Source organism: Octopus sinensis, linkage group LG18 (assembly GCF_006345805.1).
Source record: "Octopus sinensis linkage group LG18, ASM634580v1, whole genome shotgun sequence".
NCBI classification, from domain to species: domain Eukaryota; kingdom Metazoa; phylum Mollusca; class Cephalopoda; order Octopoda; family Octopodidae; genus Octopus; species Octopus sinensis.
In genome coordinates, this window is record NC_043014.1 from 49,045,529 (window position 1) to 49,058,757 (window position 13,229).

Consider the following 13,229-nt stretch of genomic DNA (forward strand, 5'->3'; position numbering starts at 1 on the left):
ATGTTCAGTCTATAAACAGAGAACACGTGCAGCCTCGCCAAAAGACTCAAATGGTTTTCATTTCCCAATTTCAGTCACAAGGTTCAAGTTGACACAAGAGTAAAATGCAATGGGACTGATCTTGAAACCATGGGATTACAAAAGCAAGCTTTTTAGCAACACGATAATACCTGTATCCATACCAAATTTGTCAGGTAACATTTCTCGCGTTAGGAGGCATTACATACCTTTCTGTTTCAAAAGGAATAAAAGAGTGGCTATATGATCAGAAGCTTGCTTCCCAACCACATGGTTCTGGGTTCAGTCCCACTGGTTGGCACCTTGGACAAGTGTCTTCTACTATAACCTCGGGCCAACCAAAGCCTTGTGAGTGGATTTGGTAAAGAGAAACTGAAAGAAGCCCATTGTGTGTGTGTCTGTGTGTCCCACCACAGTTTGACAACCAGTGTTGGTTTGTTTATGTCACGGAAACTTAGCACTTCAGCAAAAGAAACAGAGTAAGTATCAAGCTTAAAAGAAAAAAAATATATATATATATATATATATATAAAGTTAATCCAAACAAGAAAGCACAAAAAAAACACAATGCGAGGACATGGAACAAATATAGTATCATTGGACACTCAGGAAAGAAGGAGGGTTTAACGTTTTGAGCGGAGCTCTTCGTCAGAAACATAGGAGAAGGGAAGACAGAGGGAAAAAAATCGCCAATGGTACACACGCGGTCACATTTTGAATGACTGATTAAAAGAGAGAGAAGGTATGTGGCCTTTTGATCATAAAGTCAAAGGTTGGATTCCAAGACTGGCCAATACCTCTCCGGTTGCAAGGCGGCGAAATACTTAGCAGTATTTTGTCTGTTTTTTATGTTGAGTTCAAATTCCGCTGAGGTCGACTTTGCCTTTCATCCTTTCAGAGTTGGTAAATTAAGTACCAGTTGCATACTGGAGTCAATCTAATCATCTGGCCCTCTCCCCCCAAAAATTTCAGGCCTTGTGCCTAGAGTAGAAAGGAATATCTCCCCAGTTGCTCCAGTCTCAGCCTGCTCAAGATTACATCACAAGCATAAAAAAAAGCAAAAACAAACAACTAATGACAGCACAGCACAGCACATGCTATCAACTTGTCCTCACTTGTAATTCAGAGCAAGAGTTTATTTTTAGGATGCTATACAAGAGTAATTTGGTTACTATTTTGGAAAAAGAAGAAGAAGAAAAAATAAAACAGAAGACAACTGCTGGCAACTATACAGCAGAGTTTTATATAAAAAGATTACACCACCAATAATTTATGGAATATAACCATGGAAACCAATATAGAATATGAATAACAAAACTATAACCATGACAGTATTCATTCCAAGCTGTCGTTCCTCGGCTTTAAAAGTATACAAAAGTTTTCTTTTGCAAATGAAGATATTTCGGTGCAAAATTAAAGAGAAATGGCTAAACTACTGAGACAGAAGTTTTACAAAATTTGGAATATTGAGTTGATTTTTTTCTATAAATATTATTATAGATGCAGGAGTGGCTGTGTGGTAAGTAGCTTGTTTACCAACCACATGGTTCCAGATTCAGTCCCACTGCGTGGCACCTTGGGCAAGTGTCTTCTACTATAGCCTCGGGCCGACCAAAGCCTTGTGAGTGGATTTGGTAGACAGAAACTGAAAAGAAGCCCGTAGTGTGTGTGTGTGTATATATATATATATATAGACCCCCCAGTTGAACCGTCCAACCCATGCTAGCATGGAAAACGGACGCTAAATGATGATGATGATGATGATGATATATATGCATTTGTGTGTCTGTGTTTGTCCCCCTAGCATTGCTTGACAACCGATGCTGGTGTGTTTATGTCCCCGTAACTTAGCGGTTCGGCAAAAGAGACCGATAGAATAAGTACTGGGCTTACAAAAAGAATAAGTCCCAGGGTCGAGTTGCTCGATTAAAGGCGGTGCTCCAGCATGGCCGCAGTCAAATGACTGAAACAAGTAAAAGAGTAAAGAGTATTAAAAGGTTTGACCAAGTGACTGTTCTGTTAAACATGATCATATAATTTCCATTCATGACCATCACAACTTTATATTCAAGACTGTAGTTATCCAACGTGTCTTTAGACTTTTAGGAAAGCTGAGATATAATTCGAGGGATATTCGGTTGCTATTTCTCGCAACCATTTCTAGAGGCTCTCTCTGTATGGTTTGCAAACCCACACAATGTTATATAAACACAGAAAAATACAAACACATCACACCGGTTTTCTAATTATCATCGACAAGGTGCGAAACACTATATTAGTTAACTTCACACCTTTGGATAACGCAATTTGGAAACAAAAACAAAAATGGAATAAGTATAGCCATGACTAGAACGTCAAATGTTGGTCAGTCGGTGATTAACAAGCAAACCTATTCATCACCACTGACAATATACTTTGCAAGCCAACGGGTGAACTCTTACGTGGTTGCATGGAATGCTAGAGATAGTAATCAAATTGCCTTCAGGTCAGACCTGACCGAATTAAAAAAACAGGTTGGATGATCTGTTTCCAGATTTCCTTCAAGTACAAAAAAAAAAAGGAGGAGGAGTGATAGTCACGACTGGAATGCTTTTGAACATGTATGTCCGCTCTAGGGTTGAGCTGAGACTAAACAGCACTTAAATACTTAAATAGAATGACGGAACAAAAATATTCAAATATTTTCAAATTCCCTCCAGCTATCATTTACATTTACATACACTACCGATTGAAAACTGGTGTTGGTTTATTTATGTCCTCGAAAGCTTAAAACTGTTCGGCAAAATGAAATCGATAGCACAAATACCAGTACAGTTGTCGAATTGCTTGACAAAAATATTTGAAGGCGGTGCCCCGCCATGGCTGCACTGCTATGACTGAAATAGGTAAAAGACCACACACATACACACACACACACACGGTTGGTTAGCTATAGAAAGAAATGTTTAAAACGCAGCAAGTGAAACAAGCCTGTCGATGTTAAAGGCCAATACTAAAATTAACTGAGGAGGCAAGTGTAAAAACGAACACAAAAAAACAAAACTCTTAAAAAGTAGGTTTTATACATTAAGGAACAAGAAATAACAAGAAATGACAAAAAAAAAAATACTAAAAAGTGTCAAATACTCGACAACTGACTAAAAACCGGTTTGGGAGAAGCAAAGGACAAATGACAAGAATTAAAACTAAATTAGGAGTGTAAATGGTATGTATGATATGAACATGTGTGTTTTTATACATTCAGACATATATATATAATATATAGCCATACAAAGCAACACAAAATATATCCATACACACTAACATATTCATGGGTATAGACACATCCATATATATATAAATTCATATCTCTCTCTACTTATATATACATGTACACATACATATATATATATATACACTCTTTACTCTTTTACTTGTTTCAGTCATTTGACTGCGGCCATGCTGGAGCACCGCCTTTAGTCGAGCAAATCGACCCCGGGACTTATTCTTTGTAAGCCCAGTACTTATTCTATCGGTCTCTTTTGCCGAACCGCTTAGTGACGGGGATGTAAACACACCAGCATCGGTTGTCAAGCAATGCTAGGGGGACAAACATAGACACACAAACATACACACACACACTTATATATATATACACGACAGGCTTCTTTCAGTTTCCGTCTACCAAATCCACTCACAAGGCACAGAAGACACTTGCCCAAGATGCCACACAGTGGGACTGAACCCGGAACCATGTGGTTGGTTAGCAAGCTACTTACCACACAGCCACTCCTATGCATATATATATATATATATATATATATACATACATACATATACATACATACATACGTACATATATATACAAACATATATAAATACATACATATACATACATACATATATAAATACATACATATACATACATACATATACATATATAAATACATACATATATAGATACATACATACATATACATATATAAATACATACATACATATACATATATAAATACATACATATATATACATATATAGATACATATACATATAGATACATACATACATATACGTATATATACATATACATATATATAGAGTCACATACATATATGTATATATACATACACATGTATATATACACACACATATATATATACATATATATACATATACACATATATATATACATATATATACATATACACATATATACATATACACATATATACATATACACATATATACATATACACATATATATATACATACACACATATATATATATACATACATATATATATATACATACATATACACATATATGCATACATACATATAAGTACATATATATATGCACACATATATATACGCTATATATACAGACATATATATGCTCATATATATATACACATGTATACATACATATATATACCTATGTACATACCTATATACATACATACACATAAATATATACACATACAAATACATATATACACATGTATATATACATATTCATATATATGTATACATACATATATACGTATACATACATATATACGTATACATACATACATATACATACATATATATCCATATATGTATGTCTATAAATACATACACATATATACATAATACATATAAACATACATACACACAAATCCATACGCGCATCCACACACACACACGCGCGCCCACACACACACGCGCGCGCATCCACATATATACATACACATATCCACATACATATATATATATATATATATATACAAACAAGGAGAAAGAGAGACTTTCCATTTATAATTTAAAAGGTTAGCGTCAAAACTCTAGTTTCACCGGCATTAATCACATGATTTGGACACTGAGCCGAATGTGGTTGCATTTTCGAGTCATCTCCCATCTTTCTCTCTTATACCTTTTATATAATCGAGAGAGAAAAAAAGCTAAAGAAATATCGGTTTCCTGTCATCAGTGAATAAAAAGAAAAATAAAAGAGACAAACCACTGTAACATACACTATTATTATTATGTTTTTTAATCATGTGTCAGCCCTTGTGGCCAATAAAAAGAATTAATTATTATTATACATATAGATAGATATTACGTATATATATAGATAGATAGATATTATATATATATAGACATTATAATATCTTACCATTTTTATCAATAATTATATATATATATATATATATACACATTATATATATATATATGTATGTATGTATATATATAATCTCCGAAGGATTGCCTATGTATCTTTAGGCTGTCCTATTGTCTTTCAGTCGTTAGACTGCGGTCATGCTAGTGCACCGCCTTGAAGGGTTTAGTCGAACGAATCGACTACAGTACTTTCTGAAGCATGATACTTCCATCAATCTCTATGCCAATCCGCTAAGTTATGAGGACGTAAACATATCAACACCGGTTAAACAAGCGGTGATGGTGGACAGATACGACGGTCTTCTTTCAGTTTCTGTCAACCAAATCCACTCAAAGTTTTGGTCGACCCAGGGCTACAATAGCCATCGCTTGCCCACGGTGCCATGCGGTGTGACTTGAACCTGGGACCAAGAGGTTCAGAGGTAAGCTTCTTACAATACAGTCACACCTGCTCCTAAAAAATTGCCTCCCAGGCGAGGAATCGAACCAGTGTCCTGCGTGACAGGCGAGAACACTTACCACTCTATACTTATACTACGAGTACCCACAAATATGAAGTATATTCACGTGAAACGAAGCACTGAGTAAGGCTAGACATTATTGATATCGATGGAGATCGATCAGAAGACTTGAATCATTTCTAAAGGGAGGGTGAGAGAACGAGAGAGCGAAAGAGATTCGGGAAAGAGGAATTCTTCTAGAAGAAACCTCGAAGATAAATAAAACGAAAACCTGTTAGTCCGGAATGTCTATCTAGATAGATTATGAGTGAAAAAGAAGACACACACACAACTATTTCTACTAAATGATCAAGCACCTAGTTCAGATTAAGAATAACATTCCGCCTAGCTATTACTATCTCTCTCTCTCTCTTTCACATACTATACATCACATATATATATATATATATATATATATAGATATATATATATATATATATATATATATATATATAGCTATCGATATAATGTGACATTTCAGAAGACAGTGTGTGGACCAGGCAATTAATTAAGTGCATTTACACTTGGCACGAGGATGGCGGCTCTGGCAGCCATATTCCTGGTGGGATTTAACCGAAAATAAAACAGTACACACACATTCCTCCGTGTCCACTACAATAGGAGGCAAAAAAAAAAAGAAATCAACACACCATACACACACACATATATATTATATATATATATATACATACAAACACACTCATACACAATACATATTATACTATATGTATGTGTATATAGAATTCGCATTGCCTGCCACCACCGACAAGACTTCGAAGTCACAGTCGAGAAATTATAATAGACTAATTATTATATTACATGTATTGAATCATTTATTCAATCGGTCAATCTTCGTATAATTAAAAGCATACACACATATATTAGACAAGCACTTTGATGAAAAATACCCTGCTCTATGTGTTATCTAGTTTGGTTACCAAAGTGTATGTGTGTGTGTGTGTGTGTGTGTGATAATACATCTTAGATTTCCAGGCATGAAAATTGAAAAGCAACATTTTTCAAATTGAAAAAAAATAGCATTAAAAATAAATGATGAATTAATCGATTGTCCTTCCGATGAGCATTGAATAAAAAAAAATGGAATAAAAGAAACACCCGAGGAGGGAGTGGAAGGGGGGGGAAAACATCACAACCAGTGAAACAATTCGATGACGTTATTTCCTCGGACGTGGTAAAGACTATAGTGATGATGGTAGACAGTGGCGATGATGCTGGCGGTGGTGGCAGAGATGATGATATGGGGATGGTTATCATATTGATGGTGGTCGTCGCCGTCGTGACAGTGATGGCGGTGGTGATGATGGTGTTGGTGGTAATGGCGGTGGTATGTAATGGCATTGATGGCGATGGTGGTGGTGGTGGAAGTAGCGGTGGTGATAGCATCAATAATAATAGTGATGATGATGGTGGTAGCAATGGTGATGGCAGTGGTAATGTAGTGGCATTGATGGCGATGATGGTGGTGTGGGGAAGTAGCGGTGGTGATAGCATCGATAATAACAGTGATGATGATGATGGTGGTGGTGGTAGCAATGGTGATGATAATGGTAGTGATGGTGGTGATGATGGTGTTGGTGGTAATGGCGGTGGTATGTAGTGGCATTGATGGCGATGGTGGTGGTAGCATCGATAATAATAGTGATGATGATGATGATGATGATGGAGGTGGTGGTAGCAATGGTGATGATAATGGTGGTGATGGTGGTAATGGTGGTGGTATGTAGTGGCATTGATGGCGATGGTGGTGGTGGGGAAGTAGCGGTGGTGATAGCATCGGTAATAATGATGATGACGATGATGGTGGTGGTGGTGGTAGCAATGGTGATGATAATAGTAGTGATGATGATGGTGGTGGTATTGGCGGTGGTGTGTAGTGGCATTGATGGTGATGGTGGTGGTGGTGGGAGGGGGGTAGCAATGGTGATGATGATAATGGTAGTGATGGTGGTGATGATGGTGTTGCTGGGTAATGGCGGTGGTATGTAGTGGCATTGATGGCGATGGTGGTAGTGGTGGTGGTGGGGGGAAGTAGCGGTGGTGATAGCATCGATAATAGTGATGATGATGATGGTGGTGGTGGTGGTAGCAATGGTGATGATGATAATGGTAGTGATAGTGATGATGATGATGATAGTAATAGTGATGATATAACGAGTGGTTATCATAGAGAGAGAGAGAGAGAGAGAGAGAGAGAAGTGAAATATAAACTACAATAGTATTTATCCTTGCTAGCAAGAAACGCCGAAACTTCGGAATTTCTTATCAAAATAACAAAAAAAAAGAATCCACAGAATCTTTCTAGAAATAAATAACAAGCTAATTGATAACAATAACTACTCACTATTTTATTAATTACTTAGCTTCAATACTTTTTTTTAAGTATATCTAACGGACGAGGTGTTAATTTAATTTAAACGCTTTTATTTTCATTTTCGTTATTGTTTTGGATCATATTTTTCATTTCGCCTGATATTTCCCCAAAAAATAATAAATATTAATAATAATAAAAGGGAAATATCAAATGTTTAGCCATAAGACAGAGCTGTCTTTTTTTTATTTTTTCCCTTTTTGAGACTCTTATACACATTTCTGTTCATGTCATATTACATATATAACAGATATGCCGGATTCACATGAAAATGTGTTCTTGGAACACATTTGTGTATGTATGAGCTATATATATATACATGAATGCTATATATAATACATAATCATGGTTATATATATATATATATATATATATATATACAAATTATATATATAATATATATATATATATACAAATTAATATATAATATATATATAATATACAAATTATATATATATATATATATACAATTGTGTATGTATGAGCTATATATATATACATGAATGCTATATATAATACATAATCATGCGTTATTATATATATATATAATATACAAATTATAAATATATATATACATATAATTTGTGTATGTATGAGCTATATATATATATATATATATGTAAATTAATATGTTACCATTATACAATAGTCAAGATAAAACTCTGAGTTTCAGATGCCGAAGTGGAAATCCACAACACCATCTCTTCGGTTATCTGGCTATCTTACCGTTTTTACAATATATATATATATATATATACATACATACACACACGAATGCTATATATATATATATATATATATATATATACCCATAATACACATCCATGCGTTATATATATATATTATATACAAATTATATATATACAATTTGTGTATGTATAAGCATATATATATATATACATGAATGAATGCTATATATATATATGTATGTATGTATGTATGTATATATGTGATATATATGCGCGCACACGTAGGATATAGTATGTACAGTATGTATGATATAACCTCAACTACAATCATTGAAGCTATGAGGAAGGAGGAGGGGGGCGAAGACACAACAGCAGAAATATACGGCATTTAAAACTGGAAAAAAGCTACGTTAAACGACATAAATCGCCGGACAACAGTCGAAGCCGGATTACTTACCAGGTATCGCCCTTCTTTAGTACAGTTTTCAGTAAGTTATCGATCTCTTTCTTCTGAGTTGCACAGTCAGGAGGACCACCTTCCGCCATTTTCCTCCTGTCTCAATGTGGAAAAGAGGCTCGGCCGATGTCTCAGAAAGAGGCTTGTGCTACTACTGCTGCTGCTGCCACTGCTGCTGCTGCTGCTGATGCATTTGCAACTAATCAAACAGAGAAGAGTTGACTCGCCTATATGTATGTGTATGTGTGTCTGTGTGTGTGTATAGAACTATATGTGCATATGTAAGTATATGTGTGTGTGTATAGGCCGATCAAACATTAAAGAGCAGCCCTGCTATCTGTTCTATCTCTTCTATGTAGTTGTGTGTAAGGCGGCAAGCTGGCAGAAACGTTAGCACGCCGGGCGAAATGCTTTGAGGTATTTCGTCTGCCGTTACGTTCTGAGTTCAAATTCCGCCGAGGTCGACTTTGCCTTTCATCCTTTCGGGATCGATTAAATAAGTACTAGTTACGCACTGGGGTCGATATAATCGACTTAATCCCTTTGTCTGTCCTTGTTTGTCCCTTCTGTGTTTAGCCCCTTGTGGGTAGTAAAGAAATAGGTATTTCGTCTGCCGTTACGTTCTGAGTTCAAATTCCGCCGAGATCGACTTTGCCTCTCATCCTTTCGGGGTCGATTAAATAAGTACCAGTTACGCACAGGGGTCGATACAATCGACTTAATCCCTTTGTCTATCCTTGTTTGTCCTCTCTGTGTGTAGCCCCTTGTGGGTGGTAAAGAAATATATATATATATATATGTATAGGCCGATCAAACATTATCTGTTCTATGTAGTGTGCGAGCAAAGTTTGTGAGAGGGCGATCAAACCACAAGATAAACTATTATCACACTCTTTTCTACTCCCCCCTTCCTCTCTTTTTACCTCTTCTTCTCCGTCTCTGTGTTGGAATTCGGCCTTGTGAAAGTAGTCGGTTCGATCCTAAATGCTAAATCTATTTCTTTACTACCCACAAGGGGCTAAACACAGAAGGGACAAACAACGACAGACAAAGGGATTAAGTCGATTATATCGACCCCAGTGCGTAACTGGTACTTATTTAATCGACCCCGAAAGGATGAAAGGCAAAGTCGACCTCGGCGGAATTTGAACTCAGAACGTAGCGGCAGACGAAATACCTATTTCTTTATTACCCACAAGGGGCTAAACATAGAGGGAACAAACAAGGACAGACATAGGTATTAAGTCGATTATATTGACCCCAGTAACTAGTACTTAATTTATCGACCCCGAAAGGATGAAAAGCAAAGTCGACCTTGGCGGGATTTGAACTGAGAATGTAAAGACAGACGAAATACCGCTAAGCATTTCGCCCGGCGTGCTAACGATTCTCCCAGCTCATCGCTAAACCATGGAGAATCGTTAGTACGCGGGGCGAAATGCTAGAATGTCCCCCCAACATTGCTTGACAATTGATGCTGGTGTGTTTACGTCCCCATAACTTAGCGGTTCGGCAAAAGAGACTGATAGAATAAGTACCAGGCTTACAAAGAATAAGTCCTGGGGTTGATTTGCTCGACTAAAGGTGGTGCTCCAGCATGGCCACAGTCACATGATTGAAACAAGTAAAAGAGTAAAACTTCTGGACATTCAAAGGAATTCATTCCAAAGATTGAACTGAGAATGTAAAGACAGACGAAATACCGCTAGCATTTCGCCCGGCGTGCTAACGATTCTCCCAGCTCATCGCGAAACCATGGAGAATCGTTAGTACGCGGGGCGGAAATGCTAGAATGTCCCCCCACATTGCTTGACAATTGATGCTGGTGTGTTTACGTCCCCATAACTTAGCGGTTCGGCAAAAGAGACTGATAGAATAAGTACCAGGCTTACAAAGAATAAGTCCTGGGGTTGATTTGCTCGACTAAAGGTGGTGCTCCAGCATGGCCACAGTCACATGATTGAAACAAGTAAAAGAGTAAAACTTCTGGACATTCAAAGGAATTCATTCCAAAGATGTTCTTGTGGCAAACTACTTCTGAATATCTGCCCCAAATCTTCATTCTCTTTTAGCCTGTCTGTTATTCCACCTCTTATGTACCTTTTCTGCATGTCAGGCATAGTCACTTCTCAGATGGTAGCAGACTCTTGTCTTCTCTCTTCCTGACTAAAGTGTTAGTCTATGTAAGGTTTACTTTGAGGTCCCTCAATTCTATGTTTCACTTCATCATCGCTGGTTTAATGCCCACTTTTATATATTTTCATTGGTCAGACAGAATTTGTTGAAGCAGATTTTTCTATGGTGGGATGCTCTTCCAGCTACCAACCCTCACAATGCTTTGGTCAGCCAGAGGCTTTAGAAGAAGATACTTGCCTAAGGTGCTGTGCAGTGGGACTGAACCTGAGACCACATGGTTAAGAAGCAAGCTGGTTGTAATTTCTTTAATTTCTTCAATAGTTTCACCAACTAGAATTAGGTTATTAACCAACAGATGTCTCCACCTGATGTCTGACTTCTCTTTTAGCTACTTAATAGTGTTCTTTGTTCTCCCATTCCTCTCTTACATTTGTAGCAGGTAAGATTGATTAGGTACACAATATTATGATATGTCAGTGTCAGCAGTTGTGATGATAAAAATTTGTTGTTATAATGGCATGTTGTAGGATGTGAAAGATGGACAATGCATGAAGTTTTAAGGAAGTATTTATTTACTGTTACGTTACAATACCTAGCATTGACAGGCAGGTTATGATAAATCCAAAAGCATGCGAAGTAAAGTTTGTGTTTGTTTTCTCTTCATTGTTTAGTAGTAATTACAGAAAGAGATAGAATGATGTTGTAAGAGAACAAATTAGAGTTAGTGAGAGATTACGTTGTTTTACACCATTTTATTCCTTTGGAATAACATCAACGTTGTCTTCGAAACATATGTCGAAAGTAAAAGAATTTGAATAACATCTGCATTTAACTCCAGTTATTTATTTATATATATTATACAAATCAAATCAAACCAAATCAAAATAGATGGACATCAATGGAATTTGTATCTTTGTGGTACCAGTGCCGGTGGCACATAAGAAAACCATCCGAACGTGGCCGTAGCCAGTACCGCATCGACTGGCCTCCGTGCTGTGGGCACGTAACAAACACCATCCGATCGTGGCCGTTCGCCAGCCTCGTCTGGCACCTGTGTCGGTGGCACATAAAAAACACCATCCGAGCGTGGCCGTCTGCCAGCCTCGTCTGGCACCTGTGTCGGTGGCACATAAAAAACACCATCCGAGCGTGGCCGTTGCCAGCCTCGTCTGGCACCTGTGTCGGTGGCACATAAAATCACCCACTACACTCACGGAGTGGTTGGCGTTAGGAAGGGCATCCAGCTGTAGAAACACTGCCAGATCTGACTGGCCTGGTGCAGCCTTCGGGCTCCCCAGACCCCAGTTGAACCGTCCAACCCATGCTAGCATGGAAAGCGGACGTTAAACGATGATGATGATGATGATGATGTGAAAACATTTCACATCAACCCTGAGTTTCTACCTTTACGAATAGGGTGTTACATCCTTATTACTTGTGTGATTTTTTGCAGGCCCCTGGTAACTGTTTATTTATTTTTTCCATGTTAATTGTAAACAAGGGAAAATACACACGTCCGTTATATATATATATATATATATATATATATATATCAAAATCAAAATCAAATTCGTAGTGGGGTGCAAAGAGCATCATACGAGCATGATTGCTGACAGAGCGGCTAACCAGCTTCCGTGCCAGTGGCACATAAAAGGCACCATTCGAGTGTGACCGTTACCAGTGTTGCCCTACTGGCACTTGTGCTCGTGCTAGTTGGGTGCCAAGAGCACCATCTGAGTGTGATCGTTGCCAGAGCGGCTAACTGGCTTCTGTGCCAGTGGCATGTAAAAGGGCACCATTCGAGCGTGATCATTACCAGCGTCACCTTACTGGCACTTGTGCCGGTGGCATGTGTAAAAAGATTTGAGTGAGGTCATTGCCAGTACCGCCTGACCGGC

General features: G+C 37.5%; 1 protein-coding gene across 1 annotated transcript in view; it reads right to left on the reverse strand.

Moving 5' to 3' along the window:
• Window positions 1–9,349, reverse strand: part of LOC115221316 (ubiquitin carboxyl-terminal hydrolase 15) — a 68,660-nt gene extending 59,311 nt beyond the window's left edge. The window contains exon 1 of the mRNA XM_029791478.2: window positions 9,196–9,349. Coding sequence (XP_029647338.1) covers window positions 9,196–9,284 — 89 coding nt within the window. The 5' untranslated portion in view covers window positions 9,285–9,349. The remainder of the gene's footprint in view (window positions 1–9,195) is intronic.
• Between the last annotated feature and the right edge of the window lie 3,880 nt (window positions 9,350–13,229).